The following is a 25063-nucleotide window of genomic DNA, read 5'->3' on the forward strand; positions in this document are numbered from 1 at the left end:
AGATAATGAAAATAATTGTTAGTTACTGCCCTACTTCAGTTCCTGGCCTGATCGCAGTTAGAACATGGAGTTTGTTAGCTCTGTATTTGTATGCACAGGTTTCAGGTTCACCGTAAACCCTGATTAACTTACTTGTGCCCTTCTGGCCCAGTCTGTCTAGAGTAGGTAGCCAGAAATGGATTAGAGCAGTATACCAAGCCATGTTATTAGTTCTTGGCACATGAACTTAATGGCACCAACAACATATGATATGTAGTTATGATTACTACTAGCAGGCTGCCTCTGCCTGTCTGATCTAAATATATATATATAAATAAATAGATTACAGGTGCTAATAATCTCTTTTAGATCATGATCTGATTGAGAGGGATCAACTCACAGATCCTGTTATATAAAAGCAGCTTTGATAGCCAAGATGTCTGACATTAGATCAGCCTGCCACTCAGTGGAGCTACTCAGTTCATCATTGCATCGCAGGTGACAGTAGGTGGAGTCACTAAAACTATAGCTGCCAGACCGTCAAGTGGAGTTTGTGTCTCTCAACCTGAAATAATCACATGGTTGCTTTTTGTTCTCACTTTTAGCCTTAGAATAATGAAAAAAAAAATGATATGGAGCAAGTGTCCCCTCAACCCCACTGTTTGTATAGTGTATGATATGTTTATAGTTCCGTTGTGCATTCACTTAATAATCATCCAGATAATAATGGAAAAACAGGTGAATATTTTTGTATTTATTGTACATTTGTAACCAAAAAGAGCTGAATATTTATTTGCATTGATTCAAATCAACAGGTACCATTTATTGTGCTTCTTTAAGTGCTTTTTTCTGGATGTACTCATAAAATGAATCCACAGTAGCTCTTCTATGCGTGCATATTAAGCGTCTTCCTTTGCAGACCTAGTTTATGCTACAAAATTACTACTGTGCTGAAAGGATGGTGTCACTGTGCCACATTTGTAATGTTAGTGTAAAAAAAACAAAACAAAACCCAAAGTAGATGACTACCTCTACCTTGTGGAGAGCATACTGGCCATATGTTGCATGCTGTGTATTTTTCCCCAGCTTTTTGTTTTTTTTTTTTCTTTCAAAGTTCAGCTCTGGAGTTGGACCGTGCAGCACTTTGTATACTTCATTAAATGTTACAAATTATATTCTGTAGGTTCTTTTTGTGTGTTTTTTTCTCCCAGTGAGCATGCTGGTTGCAGCCTTTACCCATCCACTCAGAATTTGACAAGACATTTATTTAAAGTTTTATTCAGCAACATTTGGTAATAAAATTCACATAGGTATGTTAAAACAAACATCCCTCAATACCGTCAGTGTACAAAAACAGCATCAACTACATTATCTGTAATTAGACAGAAACAGGAAATGTTTCTTAGAAATGAAACAAAATTACTTACAAAATTTTGAGGTGCTTTTGTCCTCCCGAAGCATCTTAAGTACAAAAATTAAAGCTATTAAAGCATGAAAATGCATAGTCCTGATTGAACCCTGCCAAATCAAAGATGAAGCTCTAACGCAAAAGCAGCTTCACAGACAAGTGCAGTGAAGCAGTCCCTTTGTTCAGTGGCAGAAAATACCCACACTTGCTAAATGTGGCTATTAATGTAGCATCCATACCTGCTCATTGAAAACCAGCTTATTCGAAGCAGATGTTTATATGGCAAGTCACACCTTACAGTGATCTACAACAACAAAGAAATGCTTTGGATTGTTGCAAATAAAACAATACTGATTATGACATGTAGCTTTGGTTGGCATGGTTTTAAAGTCAGATTACCAGTAGAAAATACAAGTGCTAGATATTTCATACAAAAAGTGTTCAGCAGACTACTTGGCTGGGGCAAACCCCACACGATCGGCATTCCTGTCGAACACAGTGTAGTACTTCCCAATGAATGTGTCTCCCAGGATCCACAGGGGCCCTGCAGGAGGCGGGATGTCCATGGCCATGAAGCCCGACAGACAGATTGTTACACCCATCTGAGACTCCTGCAAAAGCAAAGATTTCTTCAAGAATACTTCAAAGATTTGGTCACACTTTTACTCAAGTCTGTCTTAGGACAGTGAACGAGTTATTGGTCACCATTAATTGTATTGTATGAATTAATTCAATTGAGCTGCACTTGAAAAAAAAAAAAGGTCAGCTTATTCTGTAAAGGGAAATTCTGCACTTTTCATGAGTGTCCAGTCCATGTTGATGGTAAATGTAGTCAAATTAAGTCATAAATCCCTCTGTGTCTGCTATAGTGAATTTGCACAGACATAATGGTTTGGTTAGACACCCAGATGTATGTACATTATGGAGATACTAGGACGTAAAAAACAGAATAATTACATGCTAAATATTAAATTTTATGCATATTTCAGGATCTCTAAACTACAGAAAAATTCAGGAAAATCCATGATAGCTGCCAAAAAACTTAAGAGAACAACTTTGTCAGCAGGAAAGGGCATGATATTTTGAGTTAACAGGTGGTGAACATCTGTACGAGTTGGCTCCTTTGTCTTGGAATAATGACATACAAGTTTGCCATTTCCGATCCTGACACAGTGAACTACCTTGTGGATCTTTACTTTTTGGACATTTAAAATATCAAAGACCTTTAGGATTTTGAGTCTGATAATGTATAAACAAAACATCACTAACCAATTTATTAACAAAGTGAGCTGGAACTAGCTTGTTATTCTTACAGGCCTATATGGTGGACCAAAATTTACCATTTTGAGCAACAATTGCTGCATTCAAATGGAACTTGTATACACAACTTGTGACTCGCTGATTTTATTCTTTTTTTTTTAGGCCAATGAATCTATTTGGAATTTATGAACAAGCTGCAACAACCATTACTTACACAAACTTGTTACCACAGATTAATTCACTGTTGGTTTTGGTATTTTCATGAGATTGTACATCCATTGTATTGATGACACTATATTCTGGATATTCAAGCCATTATCTTCCAAGTAACCCCACATTTGTTTATAAGTCTTTCAGGACTCTACTCTTTAAATGAACTGTCGGGGACAAAGTTAAAGTGAATGTAATCCATCTGACATGAGTGTATGTACCTTCAGAACATAATCCTCTCCAGTCAGGTTAAACATCTTCCCTCCAATGTTGAAGGAGACAACAGGCAGAGATGGGATCTTATTACAGTCGATCCAGTACTAAAAAGGTGTCAGAGCAAAGAAGAATATACGGAGATTAGAGTAAGCCTTACTGGTCCATGAATAATTAACCTATAACGGTGTCAAAGATGCAGCTTCTGCAACCCTGGACCACATAAGTTAGTTGCAGCAACTGTCTAATGAGCTTTGTTTTAAATGCGTCAGCGTTACCTCTCCCATCAGCAGGGGCAGAGCTCCGATGGCTTTGTTTAGCGCTCTGATTTCCTCCACAGGGCCTACAATTACGGATGTTCCCGTGTCGACAATAGCCTGGCAACTGCCTTTGCAAAGACTCAGCTGTTTGCCAACTTCAACTCTATGGGGCAGGTTAGAGAGGGAGCAGCGGGGTGGGGCAGAGAGACAAGATGCATCAGTTTCCAACACGCACTGAGAAATTTGTTGCCACGTTACTAATGGGTTTTTTAAGAAACAAGGGTACACCAATTTCAAACCCAAATTCCAGAAAAGTTGAGATGCTGCGTAAAAGGTTAATAAAAACAGAACGAATGGCACTGATTTGCAAATACTTTGACTTGTATTCAGTACAAAAACATGATATTTAGTGTTCAAACTGAAACTTTGTTTTTGTAAGTATATAATATGACTATGAAAACCACTATTAAATTCCTGTGACCACTGACCCCTCAGGCTGCACTGCATTACAAACCCACATATTTGTGTAAAGGATATTACTACATGGACTACATATAAGTTACATACAGGTTTTTGGAGGAACACATGCTGCCATCCAGACAGAGCTCAGACCAGACTGTTGAGCCATTTAAGATCCTGTCTTTCAATTGAACATAGGTCTACAGGTTTTTGCAAATCACTGTATTCTGTTTTTATTTACATTTATACAACATCCCAACTTAGACTTTTCATGCATGCACCTGCTTTGTGAGAAAACCATTTCTGGTTATCAGGTAAAGGAACACGGCATTCCAAAAAGTGAATTGTGTCCATGACAAACACTGAACAGAAAGTGTGTCACTACTACAGTTCCCAGTTTATAGCAATAATTAGTCACAAAAGCTGCTTCTCACCCGTCCACCTTGATCTGCCAGTAGGCCTTTCGTGTGACATTGACATAGTGCAGGTCTCCAGTGTAGTACTGGGGGTCTGTCCCACCCAGTATCAGCTCTCCTCCTACTGCTGCTGCTGGGTCTCTAAAAGACAGGGTGGACAGAAGCGGACCTGGCTGTGTTAAAACATACAAAATGTGTCATTTCACACATATTACACTAGTCATTTCACAACTGTGAAAACCTCACAGTTGCTAAATTAACAACTGTTGGTGGTTTTCAGCATCTCCATAATTATTTTTTGGTGCTTCCATGCTTCTTCTGTCAGAAACCAACCTGCTTATGTAGAAAGAGAAAATGTTCTGGGGCAGCAGCTTGGCAGCCATGGCTGTGTCAAACACTGGGACAACATTAGCTACTGATATGGAGGGGTAAGCCATGCCCAAGACCCCATCGAACCGTGCCACTGCAAATGTGATTCCAGGCTGCTTCACTGCTTCACCAAACTGCTGGCCAGGAACAGACAGGCCTGCAACCTGCGAGCATAAGAGGGCGCAGAGATTCACGTCAATACGGAGAAAAAACAAGTCTTTTAATGAAATGATAGGAATAGTGTGACCACCAAAATTGAGGAATGCAGTTAAACAAGAGGGCAATGTTGAGTGAGTGCATCTCAAACTCACAGAGACAGTGTCCTCACTGATGAAGCCGGACAAGCTGCCTCTGCCATACTGGATGGAGAACTGGGTGCCATTTTTAACGTATGTGCTCGACTTCTTTGAGTTGTAACGATGGTGAATCCCTAATGAGAGAAAAAGTTAAGACAATGAGCAGATTTTCACTGACTCTTGAAACAGAAGGTTAGTGATAATATACCAGAAACAGGGTCACACAGCCCTGATAGGCCACTCCTCCACCCCTGGTGCCCTGCCTACCAGCGTAACAAGGTGTTAGATAGTAGTCTTGAAACTCTGAACAGACGGAAAACTTTTTTTTGATGGAAAGTCAGTTAAAAGAATGACAAAGAGAAAATATGGGCTACAAAGATGCAAAACTACCTAAAGAGACACAAAGCCCACCATGACGAGACAACAAAAGACAGAGACACCAGAACAAAGAGACACAAAATGACCAGAGACTGAACTAATATAAAAGGGATAAAACCACACAACAGCGATGCAAAATGACCACAAAGAGACTGCCACAAAGCAAAGCAAAACAAGAAACACCAAAGATTCACAAATTACCACAAAGAGGGGAAAAAAACCCACCCCAATGAAAAATAATGGTAAAAAAACTATAAATTAAATTAAATGAAAACAAAAGTTGCAGTTTTGTGTCCATCAGTCTAGTGGTCTATGTAGGAGGGGTAGGGGGCCTTTTACACATTTGTGTCCAGGGACTAACTGTTTCATTTGGAGCAGCTAGAACTTGATTATCATTTCATAGCATAATATTTAAAGCTATTTGGCACTTCATGAACAATGTTACCATTACTAATGTACAGGTTATTATTGCCAGAGCTTTAAATTTCAGCCTTAACATATTTTGAACAGAGCTGATGGGAATGTTGCAAGCACTGTTCTGATGGCACACCATGCTAATCTACCATGGGACAGCTTTTTTTTTTTTTTGTACATCGTTAAAAGACAGCCTTTAAACACAATGAGGTCATCAGTTGTATTTAAGTCCTTTTGAATCAGGAGACTGGTAAACTCCTTTGTATAACATTTGAGCCTCTTACTTGTAATTGCAATAATACTGACTTAGTTTACAGTTTAGTCATACATTCCTGTGTATTAGTGTTAATAATCTGTTAATGAAAAAGACACTGTGGAAGTGAAACAGCTCGAAGATTCTGAAACATTTTTGCCTTCAGACTTCTGGTAAACTACAAGCTCTAAAAGAGGTACCAAGGACAAGTGTGATATTTTAGTCACAACTGTTAAAAATGAGCATCTTCCAGGAAGTAGCCAACACATACACACAGTACAGAAGATGTTGAGTTAGTCATTTCAACCAAAAAAAAAAGTAAACTCACAGCAGGCCAGATCAAGGAAAGAGCAGTGAATGGAGGGGACCCAGAGGTTGGAGGAGCCGGTGTCAAACAGCACAGTGAAGTCCTGTGGAGGAGTGCCAATGCTGATCATCCCGTAGTACTGGGCCTGAGGAGACAAAAAACGTTAATATTTAACAGTGAGATCAGCTGTGAAACCACAACTACATCTACATCTACATCAAATGTAGGCAGTTTGACTAAAAATGTAAGGAGAAATATGCAATGCATCTGCTGTACTAAATCATAAAATGACCATGAGACGTTGTCAGAGATTAAGGAAACATGCAAAGATGAAATACTGGCTCCTTTGACTAGGGATGTCCCGATACAACTTTTTCACTTCCGATACGATACCGATATTGCAGCCTTGAGTACTGGCTGATACCGATATAGATCCGATACGATATCAGCACGAATCATACATACTTTTATTACTTATTTTGTAGTGTGGAATGTTAGAAAAGGCTTGATCAAGTGATGTTACTCCAACAGAGAAGAATAGTCAGCAACCAGAGAGTCACCTATGGATAGAAGTGCTGGAGCGGAAAATGGACTGCTTATATCGGAGATTTTAGATGCAGTCAGATAAAATCCAATACTCGTTTTTTGGCTGATATCGGACCGATATCCAATATCAATATCGGATCGGGACACCCCTAGCTTCAACCATAGATATTACATGGGGATGCAGCTTATTTAATATATTATGTCTCCACTTTCTGGACTGTAGCATTCATTTTTGAATGCTAGGGTCTTACATATTTCTCCTCTAAGCAGGAATACACAACTCTCTCTGGTTCCACATAAAAAACACATATTTCCAGTTATTTAAAGTGAAAAAAACCCACAATATCTCAACCCGTGATATTGTGTATGCTTAGGTCTAATATTTACTTTATCATTCCCTCATTTTTCCTCACTGATAATACTGCTCAAATATTTGACTTTTTTGGCCTGCAGTGCCTTGTGTGACTACAAATACTTGTATTCAAAAAATGTGGACATTTTGCAGAGGCATCTTTCAGAAGCTCGGTGAAGCGCGTCCACTCACTCTCTCCATCAACCTGAAAAAAGGGGAAATGATGACTCAACTGTCAGTGTAACTGCTGTTGAAAATTTACAGTGGGTACACATACATCCATGAAGTTGGTCAGCCTCTCTACGGGCAGCTCGGGGGAGGGAGAGCTGTCAGGTGCTCCAGTGCTCCTCGCCAAAACCTTAAGTTCCTCCACAGACATCCCATTGTCGCTCATCAGGCGGCGCAGGCTTCTGGTTTTATGAAGGGGAACTCTGAAATGAGGTATTACAGTGAATAAAAAGTCACGTCCACGGGCGTAGGTGTATGTCACGCGCGCAAAACCCTGCTTCCTGGTACGAAATGTTCGCATTTAGTTTCTACGTGCAAATTTAGAAACTTTGCGAACACCGTTAATTATCGTTATTGACCGGAACTACGTGAAAACTAACACTGATTGGACGCACGTTATTTGAAAACAGGTGTTGATAATTAAGAGGACAAAGAAGTTAACACATACATACACACTTTAACCTGCACTCAGTGAAGACTAATGTCACTTATCTGATGCTATAAAGTGATACAGGCTGAAATATAATGTTTCTCAACTCTGCATGCCAAAACATCCGCTGACAAACAGCGTATTTACCTGATGATGGCGGCGCTTTGCGTTAACAGCAGCGCCGCGATGATATACAATATCTTCAGCCGTGTCATTTCTGTCCTCGTAGAAATAACACACACTTTTGTTAATTTTCCGCTAACACACACCTCCGACCACTATTCCAACTGACGCAGGGAGCTTAAGTGAAAGCAGCGCTTCGGCAATGTCCGTATTTACTCGGTTTTCCTCGTTATGCGGCTCAGTGATTGGAGGAAAATGATCAGTAGTGTGTTCTGATTGGTGGAAGAGGATGACCATCATCCTGCTTTATGAAGCGGCGCACTAGGCTTGTTACCAGTCACGAGTTGTAAGCAAAGCATGAGAATGATAATACTGACACACTGTGGTTTGAAAGTCCACCCAACAAAACATCTCATCCAATAAAAAACATTCCTGCAACATTTTGTACCTTACCTTTCCCCAGAGAGTCTATAAACTCCACCATGCAGGCTTAAGCCTACAGATAAATTTAGCCACAATTAAAAACCTGGCTTGTCTTTTGCTCTTTTTTTTGTTGACCCTCACCAGAACTACAAATATTTTTCCTAGAGCCTCCCTGAGTGACTTGGAGAAAATACATGACCCTCCCTCTGCCATAAATAACAATATTTAATTATATTGCCAATAGAACTTGACTGATATATCAGCCAACCGATATTATTGGCCCAATATGGGCCTATCACAGCTATATCGGTCTACGTTGTTAACGGCATATATTCTGATATATTTTGTTGATTTAGTGTTCTTTATAAATATTAAAAATATAGGTGAAAGTTATTAAGATGGATATTTACTGATGCCCTGTAGGGAAAATTTTGATTTGACACAGCAGCACAAAAAGGGGAGGGGAAATGTAGTAAGAAACAAAATAAAATAAATAAGATAAAAATAAAAATACTACATACCATAACTGGTAATGTGCAATGTGCATATACAAGTGTAATGTGCAAATGTTTCAGTCATACAGAAAGTTCATATACATGTGCAATATATTAATGAAATATACACTGTTCATACATGTGAAATATGTCAATGAAACACAGACTGTTCATAGAAATCACCACAGAGGGAGTGAGACACACATATCTCACCAATTACAATACAGGAACAACCAAATCCAACAGCACAATAAATTCACCTGTATCTCAGCAATTCTCAACTACAAATAAAAGAAACCACCTCTGATATGAACAAAAACAGGTTCACAAAAAAGGGCAGAATTTAGGAAGGGTCATTTGTTTAGGACTGCAGTGCATGTGTAAAGTAATTTTCCTCAGTTAGACTAAATGTAATATGACCAGCTCATGCTTGGGGTTGGGGTCATATACAAATCCCAAAGGCATATTTCAACTATCTGTGCCTCCTGTCTGTCTCTGTGCAGCTGTCTTGATAACGCTGTCTCCCAGAGACCAAGGCCGTAGGAGGACATGTTTGTGCTTTATCTTGCACCAAACAGACTAACACAGAATTGGAGTAGAAGGTGCTGCATATGGGACATGCAAATGTGTCTTAGGAAAAGAACAGACTCTGAGACTGAGGTTAAAGGTAGAATAAGTAGAATTTGTTAGTTGTTGTTAGTTGTAAATTCACCAGAAAGATACTTGATTGTTGAGTTTCATTCCCAGACTGTCAAATACTGACATTTTGGGTCAGTAAAGTGTACACTTACAATAATTGTACTTACAATATTTCCTTAACAACATTTGAGATCATAAAAAGAGTGGTCAAAACTTTGAGCATCTATCAATGGATCCTACATTTCCCATAATGCAATCCAATAGCATATTTTTTTTAGACTGTCCCTGACTGGTAGATGCAAACATCTTTCAAACTCTGTCTTTGTAAGACAAGCTATCTGTTAAAGGGGAATTCTATCAATTGTACACATGAATTTCAGTTTACTTGTCATGAGGAACTCTACTAGGCTACAGAAAACAGCTGCATTATGACTTCTGTAGCTGTGGAGGAAGTTTTAAAATGTCACAAGTGACATCACCTGAGTCATCTTTGGCTTGGATCCTACAACTTTATAGCGGCAGCCTGGCACTGCAACCATAGACTCTATGATCGCAAAGTGACTTCAGATTTGAAAGACTTGGGCATTTGCCACCCAGGTAATGTTTAAAGGAAAAAAGTGAAGTTATATGTGAAGTTCACTATATGCTTTATTTTTTTTGCACAAAATCTTTTGGACAAGCTAGTTGCTAGCTGTTTTCTCCTGTTTTTTGTTTGTTTGTTTGTTTTTGCTAAGCTAAGCTAGCCATCAACTGGCTCCAGTTTCAGTACAATACAGACATGGTATCAATCTCATCTAACTCTCAGCAAGAAATATAACAAGCATCTTTCCCAAAATGTCAAATTATTCTTTTAAGATCAGACAAGATGTGTCAATGACTGGAGTTACTTCCTCAGGCACTCAGTAATAACATACATTTATGAATGATGAAATGAGAATTTCAAATCTAAACTGTGGTAAGTAAAAGAGGCGAGTCATTCAACAGGCTGCTCTTTCTGACACTGAGCCATGACGAACCATAAAAGCAGTTGCAGGAAAGACACTCACTTGACCTGTTGAACGAGTTTCAGATAAGATCGCAAACACTCTGACATGAAGATTGACGTACACACAAAAATTCGCACATATACACACCCTCCATCATAAATCAGACATCAGCCCATTGACAATAAGAAAAACTGGTGCACACAAGGTAAACTATGAACTTCAGCGTTTTTGTTTAAGGTTAATATTTGTTAGACTTAAGGCTGGTGTTTAGCATGCAGTGATTGTGGTTAAGGTTAAGAGTTAGCCTTCAGGCACTGCATGTAAGTCAATACAATGTCCTCCTAACTGATTTGTCTCTGTGTGCAGGTATGTGAAGGACAGTGTTGACATATTTCGACCTTTTTTCCACTTGTTGTGTAGGCTTTGCAAGAAGGGGATCCACCCACACTTGTTTTGACGCAGCTGGGGAATCACACCTCCAGGACTATTAGGCTGGATGACAGTGAAAGAGGAGGAGGCATCTATGGCATCTGTGGCCTGACCAGAGTACAGGCATGTAAACGCTCAGGAGACTTGTGGAGCCATTTCTTACACTGAATCCACAATTACAGGATCAAGTGAAATACTGTCAAACAACAGCCTCTAAACTGAACCATGATGGTAAGAATCAGTTCTTTCTTTTGCTCATTAATAAACAAGTATATGTTTTAAATGTTTTAGAAAGGAGTTGGGCTTAAAGGACATGTGACAGAACGACATTCACAAGGGTGTATCTGGTTTTGTCTATTAGCATTGTGTCAGTTTCACCTTAATTATCCTTTCTTCCAACAGTCTCTTTCAGAGATTCAGAAACATGCATATTACTTCTTTATTTTCTCAGTAACTGTAGTGGATTACAAATACATTTATTTATTTTACTTACCTGGAAGTAGTTAATTTCCAGTACTGTCTGTGTGAAATTTTGTCATATTTATTGCATAGATTTTTGAGTTGTTGCCAAAAACGTATTTCATCAGGTCACTGTGACCTTGAACCACCAAAATCTAAGGAGTTCATCCTTCAGTCCAAGAGCATGTTTGAACCAGATTTGTAGAAGTTCCCTCCAAGCGTTCCTGAGATATTGTGTTGATGCAGTTTGGATGGAGGTGAGGTCACAGTAACCTCTGACTTTTGATCAAGAAAATCCAATCAGTTCATTCTTGAGCCCAAGTCGACATGTGTGCCAAATTTGAAGAAATTCCCTCGAGGTGTTATTGAGATATCGCAAGAATAGGATGTCCTGAAAACATAAAAAAAAGTTAATAATTATCCACTAAGATTTTGCCCAAAGCAGTGATTGGTAACTGAAATAGCTGCAATATTGTACAATCTGACTGCATTTAATATGACAAACCAGTGATATATAAACATGTGAATATAGCATTGCATAATGGTGTACTTAAAATGCTGAAAATACTTGCTGTAATCCAACTGCTCAGACAGTTATCCAACTGTTGTACTGGTTTTAAGCAGACTACAACACAAACCCCATCAAGAAAGCACATATGTCTAATGGAAGATGAGGAGCTCATCATTATTATAATTAGACTGTAGGGGGATTTACTGGTAGTGCATCTGTGTGTTTCCTGCAAACCGCCCTGTCAGGAAGACTGAAACTGTTCTTGTGTTCAATGCTGATCTCAGCTCAAGCTGGTTTCTTCTTTAATTTTCTCAATGCATTGCAATCTTATCTTTTTCTCTGGTTAAAAACAGTGGACAAAGCTTTTTAAAAACAACTTCTTTGGGTATTTTAGCCTTTATTGGACACAACAGTCCGTTACAGTATTTTTATTCTTATATTTAATGGTTTTGTTTTGCACATGAAAAGCATTCAGCCACAAGCTATTTCATTATTTACACCTGTGCTTTTCTTGCTGCAGCATGTCAGAATGCCCGCTGTTAAAAAGGCCTGCTTTACTTGTTTTGACAAACAGCATCAAACTTTTTCACTTTTCACTTCTTCACAATTTTGAGCATAAAAGTACAGTCATCAAGACTGGATTTCTGGAAAAGCACAGAATGAAAGCCTCGTGCTCACTCTCTGTCAACTGATCTGTGGTCAGTTCATTCATTAAATAATGACTGGAAATATGCACCACTAAAGCACAACACCAAGTGACATGATGAAGGGCTTTTATCTTGGTTCTGCTCTATTTTCTAATCATGAGGCCTTGTTTAGAAGAGGGCTCCTGTGTCAAAATCTAGTTTAATCAGACTTATCTTCATTATTTTCGCATTACGCTTATATGTCACATGAGAATACCACACATACACAATGCTAATAGGCAGAGGTGGAGCCAAGTCATTGTTTTGCAAATCGAAAATGAGTCCTAAGTCCTAAGTCAAGTACAAAGTCAATACTGACAAGTCTCAAGTCCTAAGCATTGAATTTAGGTTCCTAACCAGGTCATAACGAGCTTTTCACCAAATGTAATACCATTTTTTTTTATCAGCAGAGCCTCCACTTACTATTCTTTGCGCAACTTTAAATGTCAAACTAAGCTTCAAACCACACGTTTTGGATTCTGCAAATTTTATTGCTGACGATCTCATAGTTTTTATACGTTAACAAAATCATCTTTGGTCTCATTGTTTCAAACTGGCACTCAGTAAGGATAGTTCTTCATGGTTCTCTCCTGCAGCTTGATTGGATGCTGTTGGATTGGTTTAAACAAAGTGGATCAGGGGAGTGAAGTGTCGACCTGCTGGATTTAGTATTTGAGCAACACTTTTTAAAATCTTTTTTCAAGACAAAGGACTTGATTTAAAGTGCGGCCAGGAGCCATTGGTGTTAAAGCCTAAGTTAATTTTGATTTTTTTTGGGTCAAGTCTAACGTCAAAATTATGATATAACTTGAATTCATATCTCTGTTAATAAGGGTTGAGCAGCTAATTTTCATCCCAAGGAACCATTACCAATCCACTCATGATAGTTACAACAGCTGGTTAGGACAAACAGTGTCCAAACCTTAAATGAAATAAGGGATTTGTGGTGACAGATATAGGCCTACAGTTGATTGTTGTCTCCACTGTACTTCTGCAGTCTTGTTTTGAGATAAAACGGTTACAGGAACTACAGGTCAGTTTGAAAAGGAATGTGAAACTTCCCTGTTTCATAAGGACAACAAAGGCAGTTCTGGTAATATGTTTTCATGTATAGAAAAAGAGAAGGACAGCAGGAGGATAAGGTGCATGGTTGCTATCATCTCAACAGTCTTAATATTAAAGACTTCTTTCACTGCTTAACCTCACAGCCTCCCAAACCCCCCAGGAAAAGCTTGATGAAGCCCACCATCACCAGCTCCTATGACATCATACAGCATGCTTACGAAGACCCGGATGCATCATTGGTAAAAATAGATTCCTGTTAACAACAGTTACAGTTACTATAGTTAACATCTAAATGCGTGAACCACTGAGTCATCTTCTCTTTGTCTGCCAGCATTTAAACGTTATCACCTCATTCCATCTTGAAACTAGAGACAAAAATGGAAATCCTAGAACTTCCGCTTCAGTTGACCTGGGTTTTTTGTCTTTTTGCCTTGACTCATTTATTTATTTATTTATCTTGGTCAGCCTTCTGTCATAGATGGAAGCCAGGCAGAGGTGAAAGTCAAGCCTGTACCTCGCCCCAGGACTAAAATACAACCAAATGCTGAGTGTAACAACAACACCGTGGACTCTGTAGACAAAAACCACAACACAACCAGTGCAGAGGTGAGTTGAGCAATTGTGACACTTGCTAATAATAACTCAGAAATGTGTGCATTAATCAGCATGTATTATTTTTTTCATGTTACCTCTATTGTCAGGATTCCCAAATCAATGGATTTCCTGCAAACTGTAAGAGGCCTAAACCTGTTCGCCCTCCTCCCAGACCACCAGTGAGCAAACCCGTGACCTCCAGTAAACCCACAGCAGCAGCAGCTGACGGAGCCAATCGCAACGAGAATTTAAATGTTGAAACAACTGTGAAGGTAGATGATATTTTAAATAAGATGAGGTTCATTTTTACCCCTTAAAATTGGAGATGAAAATAACATTTCCACATTAAAGTAGATATACTATGTTGTATATTATGCTGAGTTGTGCACTTATCCCAAATGTTTCTGCTGAGAAATCCCTAACTTATTCAAGGTAACTGTGCATTTCCTGCTTGCCAGTGCTAGCTAGTTGCTAGTTACTATAACTTCAGGGAGAACACAGATATATGACGGATAAACTTAATGTGAATAACGTGAATAAACATCAATATTATCCTGTGATGTGATTCATTATGGATACTAAATGACACAAGGGTATTTGATTGTGGTTGATTTACTTTCTCCTCCGTTAGCCTCCAGCTGACAATACTGAGAGATCACAGACTCTTCCTCCACCACGGCCTCCTCCTCCCTCCAACTATTACTACAGACCACCGTGTGTAAGGAGGAGAGAATCTGAGGTACTTTTGTCCCTCATCCCAATGTTTCTGCAACATCTGACCTCTCTGAGACACATCCTGAGTTGATTTATTTAAAGATATAAGACCTTCATATACAGATTAAAGCTAGTCTTTGATTCACTTATTCCCTGACATTTTGGATATTTTTTCTATCTTGTTAATATTTTCTTGGGCAGATTTATACTGATGAGCGTCAGCAATCCAGACAAAGTCCAGTCTCACCAGCTCTCTCTGAAGGAGTGGTGGGTCTCTGTGGGACTTATGACTACACAGTGTTTTCGGTGAGTTGGGATAGTAAAGGTATGATTTTAGGAGATATGTGGTCGGATTACAGGTTGATGCTATCAATAGTCAACAATCAACAACATGAAAGCTCAGCATCCTGCCTCCAGAAAAAGAAATGTTGGAGTACATTCAATATTTTGCATATATTCAGCTGCAATCATGCAAACACAATATGAATGTCTTTGATATTCAGCCCACAGACAGCACAGACAGACCTGCAGTTCCGCCTCGACTCGGGCAGTCGTCCCTCCCCCGCTCTGCTTCAGAGTGCGAAACCTCACCTCTGCAGGTATGAGAGGCAAATACAGGTGATGAACTGTACTTGGACAGGTGCCAAAACAGTCACAAAAGACGCATAAGTCACACTGTCACGGAAACTCCAGTTTTTGTTGCATACAGCATGAAATTGCAGACTTCTGTAGGGCTGGCTCAAGAGTCTTTTGCTCTTTTTACAGAGATTTATTGACAGATTATGACAGAAATGTAATATAATATTCAAAAGCATGTTTTTATTTGTGAATAAGTGGTGTATAGTGTTATACACAGAGGGCATGGCTCCTCTTCCTTCTTGCACTGCCATGTAGAGAAGGCCTGTCATGTTTGTGTGAGTTTTGTGGACATCATAAGTTGTCCTACAGGAGTCAGCAACCTCGACTACTAAAAAGTATTTCAAAGATTCTTCACAGTGAGCTGTGTACCTTGTTATTTGGATGCTTGAAAATTAAATGGTTGCAATTTAAAATGTTAAATTATTAACCATTATTTGAGTTCATTTTAATTATTTTTTTTTAATTTCTAAAGGTCAAAGATTCAGATTGTTTCAGAAGAAAAGTAAAACATCTCAACAAAACTTGCAAACTTATTTTGAGTTTCACAGTGTAGCCTTATGAGACTTATTTAGAGGAAAATGCGCAGAGCCATAGATGTAGGTTATAACACAGATTTCAGTTGATGAAATATTTTTCTTCTGTGTATAGGCTGCACATTTTTAAAATAGCAGAATGTGGGAATCACTTTAGGCCTGCAGCAAAGATAAATGAAAATTAAATCACTGTAGAGGGGTAAAAGAGCTGCATGCAGCCCCAGAGCTGTAGGTTGTTGATCTCTGTCCTGCACGCTTGAAAGAGAAGAGTGAGACAGGGTGTTTGCAATCTGCAAGAGCAATGCTAGATGCCATTACATCCTACACACTGGTCCCTTAGTCAAAAGTGACCCACACCCAACTATAGTTAAATATAAGTACACACTTCCCCAGCAAAAGTTTGTTCCAGGAAGTCTGGTGAAGACAGGAAACTGCACTCAGACAATCAAACTGGTACTACTGCCTTCAACTTTGTTTACTGTCACAAAAAATAGTAATTTTATTACATTTTATTGCGAAAACTCATAATTTATAGGCAATGTCTTCACCAAATTTTTGAGTTTTGAATTTGTAGAGATAAGTAAAATTTCCTGGAAATATCTTGAATCTTTGAGTTTTAGAAACCAAAAACTGAATAATGCTTAATAATCTAATAATTTAGATTCCAAACAACTTTCAAGCAACCCAATAATGACAAATTGCATTCGCAAGTTTAACTTGAAACTCCACAATTTAATGAGGCCAGTTGCCTTGAAATTATGATTTTTTTTTATAGTGTAATAATGATCTCTAGAGAAAAGTTCTTGTATCTTTGTGCAGTAGAGATGATACTTCTTTTTGGTCTATTACAGACCAAACCACCACTACCTCCATTCAAGCCACCGCCTCCACCCTCAACAGAGACACCATCAGAGTCAGTGTACAGTGAGATCGAGTATCGTCCCTACCTGGACATTCTGCCTGAAGACAATGATGATATGATGGTGAGAGAGACTGTGCATGTTTGTACACTCTAAAAGTAGATAATATTTCTGTATATTGAGACAGTGCTTTAATTTAATTCTGGTCCATTAATTTATTTCTGTGAAAAAACAGTCACAAGCGTCAACACTTCCTTTCGGACAACGCCACCCAAGTGGCTGCAGCTCCCATCATCGACAGACCACATCAGACACAGAAGTAAGGCTTAGTTCACGTGCTCCTCTCGTTCACCCACAAATAAACTGGGATTTAGCACAATTTAATTTCATACTACATTGGAAGAGGTTTTATGAATAAATTCTATTGTCTCTGTCACGGTTTTCTACAGGACGTCAATGGGATGTTGAGATGGTTGAAAAGAGTGTCAAGTAAGTTTTTGTTTTTTTATTTAAAGTTCTTATCTTACTGACATTTTACCAACAAAGACCATGATCAAAGTATACAGTATTTAATCCATATCTGTCCTGTCACTCCAACAGAATCTGACTTCATGGGTCCATCACTGTATGGCCTCAGTATACAGGAAGAAATCAGGTAACTACACAGTATCATGACATAATTTTGGCGCCATTCATTTTCGTGTTTCAGTATTTCTGAAAACAGCAGAAAAAGTGCTTCAGAGAGTTAGATGAAATTAGATGTACAATGGAAACACATACAGTTTTCTGTTCCTTCATCAGTCCTAAATACTTAATTACAACATGGTCTTTTGTCACACAAATAAAATTTACAATCAAAGTTAATGGGCTAAACTTTCAGAATTATTATCAAATGTAACTAAATGAGCTGAATAAAGACATCTAAAAAGAGTACTGCAGTCCAAAGAGCCAGCTGGAGCCAAAGACGGTTTATCAAATAGGTTGTAATCCTATTTAATATATGATCTATGGTTGAAGCGAGTTGTTTGGTCACACCTCCACCTCACCTGACTAGAGGAAGCTCAGTCAGGCAGCAAGAACACTACAGGAGTGCAAAACGAGTGCAAACTCTGAAAACACACACTGTGGAGATGGAGTTCATGGACTGCCTGTCTTCAGCCTGCCAAACTCCATTAACATATTGCTCAATTTAACCGTTATAAACATCTACTCAATCTAAAAGTTTATTTCTGAATTGTCACAAGTCATAAACAAACACTAATGCATTCTAAAAACATTCAATATTAATTTGAACTCTCATAAACATGAAATGGGCGAACAGTAACACAAGTTACGGGCCAGAATAGAAATTTCACACTATGGCGCTGTTGGGTTGTTGGCAGAGAAGTAAATATATTAACTTATAATGTTTCCTTAATCTCTGATGCCATATCATATTTATTACTGTAAAAATATTACAGATTTCTCCTTTAAGTCTTTTCTGTCTTGGTGGGTTTGCAGATCATTTAATCAGAGAGCCATGAATGTGAAAAAGGCCCTGCGTCTCTACAACCTTCTCATGATGAAACGCAATGAAAGCCTGCGGAACCTCATCATAGAGTTCACCTCCATCTCCGACAGCCTGGACAAGATGCAGAAAAAGACCAAGACCATCGGCATTGCTGGAGGCACCACAGGCGCCGTGGGAGGGGTGACGGCTGTGTTGGGCATCGCCTTGGCTCCTGTGACCATGGGTACCTCGCTGATTGCTACAGCTGTTGGCGCTGGCATAGTGGCAACTGCTGGGGGTGTGGGCGCCCAGGCCGCGAAGGCCAACAAGAAGTCTGTGAATAGGATGTTAGTTGACAAACTAGTGTATGAATATAAGAAAAATGTTACTGACCTGGAGAACTGCCTGGATTTTATCCTCTGTGAGATGAACGAGCTGCGAAGGCACGACATTCCCAGGTTACAGAGGGCAGGAGCCCAGACTGATTCAATGAAAATGGCCCATCTGGCACAGTTTGTGATGAGGAATAACACGAACGATGACAGGAAGGCTTCGGCACACACAGGTGGGATGTCATCTGAGAGGCTGCTTAAGGCATTTGATAAGGAAATGGACCAGTATTTCACAGAAAAGGACGGCCAGAAGCTGAAGAAGTCAAATAAGAGCAAGTTTTCTGGTAGGGTTCGCCTGCTGGCTAAAAATCTGCAGGATGAACTAGATCACCTGAATCGTATGTGGGAAATGTTTAGTTGAAGCAAAGAACTTACTGTGTGTGTATGTTATTGTATATTGCATGTGTGTGTAAGAGAGACATCCTGTGTGATCACTGGAGTCATTTACCTCATCAAGTGTCCTTGTGGTTAAGTATACATCTGCATGACAACCAGATATTTGAGGGCTAGAATGGCTCACGAGAGGATTAACAAGCTACCAACCCCATATAATACCCCATATGGTTGAGAAAGTTTCATGATCCTACCTTACTGCACATCTGTGGAAATGATTGAGTAAGACATGTACACAAATGGCTCAATGTTGTGTAAAGACTAGGGGTTAAATGATATGTTAATATATGTTTTCCAACTTGCTACCCATCAACTTGCGATTGGTAACAGAAAATGCCTTAGTCATACCCCTTCCAGTGGACCACCGTTGGACCTAACTTCAGAAAAACTATGAATTGTCGTCATGGCAAGAGACAAATTACTTTTTGATCCTGTTCAAATTGTGCCATTAATCATACATATGATGTTTGTCAGTTTAAAAGATAACTTTCTGTTGTTATTATTAATGCTTGGTTTATATATATTTTGTATATTTTTACATGGAAGAACTATACTATGGGCTATATCTTACATGTGTATATGTACCACTAACTTGAATTTTTTTTTTTGTAATATCAAAAGTATTATAGATATTGTATGTTTTGGCAGTTGAGGGAGCCTTGAATAAATAAGCTGCTGTACCATCACGGACATACCTCCAACACAGCCATAGACGATCATGCAATTTTGGTCTGTAGGCCTGTTTAAGCACTATGTAAGCACTTTATGTCTTGAGAAAGGCTCTTGTGACCAAAATGTTGATCCAGAAGGGGACTTATCTTTAGGCAAAGGTTGGCAATTGCCTTAGGCCCCAACCTACCAAGGGTACAATAAAATGGTTTAAAAAAAGGTTACAAATGTTTTTTTATATATATGTATGTATGGTTTTTTTTAAATGTTTTTTTTTAACTTTTCGTTATGCATCTTTGTAAAAATGCTGAAACGGCACCAGAATGTTTAATTCATAAGTGTCTCAGGATCTCCCTACTAACTTGGACTATTCCATAATCTCACTGCACATCATCGCAAGACACATGTCAAGAGATATGGAATACGGGATGGCTTCTATCAAGAAGACAGAAGCCATCCTATGTAAACAAACAAGCAAGCAAGCATGACATACAGACTGTTGAAAAATGAAGCTAAGGTGCCCCAGAGGTGCTGTGAAAAGGAGGAAGCAGAAGGATTTTAAAAGACAATACACACTCCAGCCACGGCCTGTTCATCCTGCTGCCATTTGGCAAGAGATACAAAAGTATGTGTAGTCGAACCACCAGACTATGGAACAGCTTGATTCATGAGGCTGTAAAACCTCTTAATTCATTCACCACTTTAGGGATTGAAAAGGGGGAGAATAATGTATGTGGACAACTTCCTGTGTGTGCTCGCCTTAGGCCCCAAAATGGCTAAATCCAGCCTGTGTCTTTTTTTTTTTTTTTTTTCTAAATAAATCAATACAAATGTGATAAGTGTTGTCCTTTTTCTCTCTGGTAGGGTTTACCTGCTGGTTGAAAATCAAGGAAAAACTAGATCACGTGAATCATTTCAGGGGAATGTTGAACTGAAACAAAGTAGTGTTGTAACCTGTGTGTGTTGGAGAGATATGCTTTATAAAAATTTAATAAATGGAATTGGCGTTGCCTTATTGGCAACTATTTTTTTAAACTATGTATTTCATATTTCTAAAACTCAGTGTGTTACTAAAGCCAGTGTTTAAGATTGTAGTTCCAGACTACTACTTATTATTACTGTGATAAATACAACTGCAGAATTAATGGAAATCGTAGGTAAAATAACATTGTATTTGTGAAGTGATTAGTTTTTAGGTCGACTGCAAACTATGTACATAATGTGGAGCACAAAAAAACACACAGGCGGAGCGATAATGCGCGCACGGCGGAAGAATACCTCCAGTACTCGCCGTAGCTCAATATCAGTGCCGCGGCACCACATTCGCCATTTTCCTTCCTGGGGAGCAACAGACGAAGTGACAGCATTGTTGAACATCGCTCTATTAGCCGAAATGGCAGTGTAAAAGTGTGCCGCGATCCAGCCGCCAGCAAAACAGTGCATCCAGCCAGTGCACTGAGTCACTTCTAATTCAGCAAACATGTCGTGAGTATCATTTTTAATAACATTTGGTCGATGGCAGCTGTCGGGCCTACAGCTCCTCAGCAGCCTGACGTTTCCGCTAACACGAGGCTAGAACTTATTAAATTACGATTTAGATTAGTTTGACTTCTTTAGAAGTTAAATAATGACGTTAATCTACGAATATTTAGTTGAACACTCCAGGATATATTAAAACACATTAGCAACTGAGATGACGTAACGTGTGACAATAACACTAAATGTTAGATTTTGTGTCTGTCATGAATAATCAGTATACCATGTGTCAGATTAAATCGTAAAGGATGCCAGTGTTACATCTGTATAAAGCGTTAGAGTGATTTTCAGGATTGTCTACGTGGCGATCAGAAAATGGTTCGTTTCCTCTTTGTGTTAAAATGGCGGCTTCATGTAGGCGGATTGAGAACAAAAGTGTGGCTGTTTATAGTGCCGTCTGTGCGGGCGGGGCTGTCAGCGTTTGACCCTGTTTGGAGACAGACTGACGTCAGAGTCACAAGACTGGTAGCTGGGTGGAAACACGTGATGTCCAGCAGGTGTATTGCAGTGATGGGGGCAGTGTTGTGCCTTTTCAGATCAGCATCATTATTTTCACAGCAGCACCGCATTAGTTTTCACCCATACAGCTTCCTTTGTGTGCATCGCACATTTTAGTCTAAATAAACATTTTATTTTAATAGTCTGTTTTCACAAATGAACATTACCACAATGCTGATGTTCAAGTTTTCATCACAAATGTCTTATTTTATTCCTCAGGTCCTACGTGGAAACCCTCACCACTGCTGCATTCGACAGCATAAAAGAGTTCGATACTTTCCTATCATCGTCACGCACTCCGTTTGTGACCAACAACAGCCACTATGACCATGATGATGACAAACTCACAGTTTGGCCTGGAAGACATGGTGGCCCTTCTCTGGGGACCTTCCTCTCCCATGGCTGACGCCATGGACTTCCTCTCTGTTCACCCTGACCAAGAAGAGCTACAGGAAGGAGGAGGAACCTCACTGGAGGGGGACACTTCACCCGTGTCTCCCCTCACCTCCTCATCGCTGTCTTCTTCCTCCTCTCCTCCTCCCTTCTACTCTCCTCCTCCCTCGCCGCCGGCTGTCCTCCTCCAGGGGGACAAGGTCAGGACTGAGTCTGACCTGCTCTCCCTCACCTGGTTGGGCCACCCTGCTCAGCTGAGACAGACTGTCTCAGATGACAGCAAAGGTAATAACTAAAATAATGTGCTAATAATCACAAAGCATCTTTTAATGTACCTGTGCCAGTGTAACAAGGCTATCATAGTTAGTAAACTAAACTAAAACTAGTTGTGGGAAAAAAGATCAAGTTAGTAAAAACTACATCTAAGAAAATAAAAACTGAAATAATATTGTACATTTACCAAACTAACTTGAATAAAAATATACAGGCACTAGTGCATATTTATTATAAGACGGAGTCAGTTGCATCATGACTTCTCAAAGTGTTGGTATTGTAATATCTATTCTGAACCTTCTTAAATCTTACACCTCCATATTTGAATGTAAAAACTAAATTGAAACTTAACATTTTTGGACAAAAAATAAAACGAGAAACTAGCTGAAATGAAAAGACAAATAAAAACGGAATAAAAACTAGCAAATCGAATGAGAAACTCAAACCTTCAACTCTGCAGTGTAACAAAGGGAAAGCTGACAGCTCATTAATATAATCCCGTTTGTTTCCACAGAGGACGTGTTCAGTGACCTGGACTGGATGGCTGAGAGGGTGGATCTGAGCGAGTTTGACCTCGACTCTCTGATTGGCTCCTGCAGTGCTACTGAAGAGTCCCCCAGCTCCCCAGAAGACCTCCTAGCCTCCCTGGACTGCCCCATGGAGCTCGACTCCCTCCCGGTGTCCACTCTCTCAACTCCTGTGCTTCCAAGTCTTCCCTCTGCTCCTCCCACCATTACACCTGCCCCTCCTCCTCCTCCTGTTGTCAGTCCAGAGCCTTCTGTCATAACAGTGGATGAGCCAGAGTCTTACATTGATGAACAAGATGTCCCCTCCCCTCCACTGAGTGTCCCAGAGCCACAGGAGGAGCTGGAAATCAAATCTGAGCCTGCCTCTCCAGATCAATCTACCCCTGCGGTTGATTCTCCCTCCTCCCCGGCCTACACCCTGGACCTGGGCAGTGAAGTGGATGTCTCAGAGAGTGAAGTGAAGCCAGTGGTGGCTCCTGTCATTCCACAGGTCCAGAGACTCGTACTCTCCCTGTCACCAACCCGCATCGTCCTCGTGCTGGCTCCCAAAGAGGAAGTCGCAATCACCACCGCCACTGTAACCACCGCCACACCTGAGGTCGTCCACTCCTCCCCTGCACTGAGGTCCTCCAGAAGCAGACCATACCCTGAGCCCACGTACAAAGCCAGTCCACCCTCTCCCTGCGCCACCACTGTCAAAGTCAAGTCCCTCCGCGGTGCAGGTGGAGAAGAGAGGGCGGCGCCGAAGTCGTCGAAGGCCAAGAAGCTCAAGAAGATGGAGCAGAATAAGACGGCCGCAACACGCTACAGGCAGAAGAAGAGGTGTGAGCAGGAAGCGCTTCTGGACGAGCACGCACAGCTGGAGAGGAAGAATTTGGAGCTGACGGAGAAGGCTGAGTCCATGGCCAGGGAGATCGAGTACCTCAAAGAGCTGATGGAGGAGGTCCGCCAGGCCAGGATCAAAAAAGGTCTTAGTGCTGACCCCTAGTGGTTGGGCCCAACAGTGACAGATGATGTGTGCTAAGAAGTGAAAATAGAGAAATGGGGCTCAGCTGATTTTATTTCTTTCATGCAAACAAGTATCAGTAAAGTATGTATTCTGTCCTTGCAGCATGTCTTTGATGCACATAAATCTGATGTTTGTCAAAATGTCTCCTATTAAAAAATGCTAAGCCTGGTATTAAATATAGAATACTTTTGCTATGTTTAGAGTAGTTCTATGGAAACAAGTATTTTCCTTCAGTATATCAACTTGTGTGCTGTTTCTTGTAATGTTTGTATATTTTCTTATCTCGGGACCTCAGTAACATGTCACTAGGGTGTCTTTTTAAAGTTTTAAATCATGTGTATTATAGTGTAACCGGACCATCTGTATTATGAATCTCAATAAAGAGTCTTAAACCCAATTATGGCCTTTTGGTGTGATTCCTACTGGACATGATTTATGTATTTTGGGAGGGTAGTGGTAGACGAGTGTGGGACCGAATGTCTGTTTTCCCTCATTGGATAATTCCTTATAATCGTTGTCTAAATGTGACATTATTAAATTGTTAACAAGGGTATAGGCTAGGGCTGCAACTATTATTTTCATTATCTATTAATCTGCCCATTATTTTCATGATAAATTGGTTAAGTTGATAATGTCACCTGTGGCCAATGTCCAGAACTTCCTAGATCCTGAAAGTCCAAGAAATGGTCCAAAGCCTAAACTCTTATTTATGATCATAAATGAAGAAGAAAAGCAGGAAATCCTCACGTTTAAGAAGCTGGAACCAGCCTGTTTGATATTTCTGCTTTAATAATTAATCCACTATCATAGTAGCTGGCAGTTCATTTTCTTATGAGCAATTAATTGTGGCAACACTAGTATATGTAGTGTGTGGGCATATTTGATTAAAAATAGTTAATGAAGACAAACCAAAGGTTTAAAGTAAGTAGATGCAGTGCAGTGCAGTTGATT

The 25063-nt window shown here is 39.7% G+C and overlaps 3 protein-coding genes across 4 annotated transcripts; 2 read left to right on the forward strand and 1 right to left on the reverse strand.

Moving 5' to 3' along the window:
* Positions 1-1241: 1241 nt before the first annotated feature.
* Positions 1242-8088, reverse strand: napsa (napsin A aspartic peptidase). Its single transcript, XM_084744900.1, has 9 exons — positions 7926-8088; positions 7398-7551; positions 6244-6367; positions 4886-5004; positions 4539-4738; positions 4224-4346; positions 3349-3493; positions 3079-3177; positions 1242-1998 (listed from the first exon to the last, which is right to left on the reverse strand). The coding sequence occupies exons 1-9, from the start codon at positions 7991-7993 to the stop codon at positions 1837-1839; spliced, it is 1194 nt and encodes a 397-aa protein (XP_084601026.1). The 5' UTR covers positions 7994-8088; the 3' UTR covers positions 1242-1836.
* A 5653-nt stretch (positions 8089-13741) lies between these two features.
* On the forward strand, positions 13742-20121 carry LOC146309865 (uncharacterized). Of its 2 annotated transcripts, XM_084744159.1 has the most exons (11): positions 13742-13832; positions 14059-14199; positions 14295-14459; positions 14819-14926; positions 15103-15207; positions 15405-15500; positions 16925-17056; positions 17169-17252; positions 17383-17422; positions 17534-17588; positions 18434-20121. In XM_084744159.1, exons 1-11 carry the CDS (start codon positions 13764-13766, stop codon positions 19173-19175), a joined length of 1737 nt encoding a protein of 578 aa, XP_084600285.1. In that variant the 5' UTR covers positions 13742-13763; the 3' UTR covers positions 19176-20121. The 2 variants fall into 2 exon arrangements, with proteins under 2 accessions (XP_084600285.1, XP_084600286.1); XM_084744160.1 differs by lacking the exons at positions 14819-14926; positions 15103-15207.
* Positions 20122-21193: 1072 nt separating this feature from the next.
* Positions 21194-24509, forward strand: atf4b (activating transcription factor 4b). The gene is made up of 3 exons (XM_084744398.1): positions 21194-21361; positions 22130-22588; positions 23091-24509. Exons 2-3 carry the CDS (start codon positions 22234-22236, stop codon positions 24089-24091), a joined length of 1356 nt encoding a protein of 451 aa, XP_084600524.1. The 5' UTR covers positions 21194-21361; positions 22130-22233; the 3' UTR covers positions 24092-24509.
* The last annotated feature ends 554 nt before the right edge of the window (positions 24510-25063 follow it).

The sequence above is a fragment of the Lutjanus erythropterus genome, chromosome 19 (assembly GCF_056507025.1).
Source record: "Lutjanus erythropterus isolate fLutEry1 chromosome 19, fLutEry1.hap2, whole genome shotgun sequence".
Taxonomy (NCBI): Eukaryota; Metazoa; Chordata; class Actinopteri; order Lutjaniformes; family Lutjanidae; genus Lutjanus; species Lutjanus erythropterus.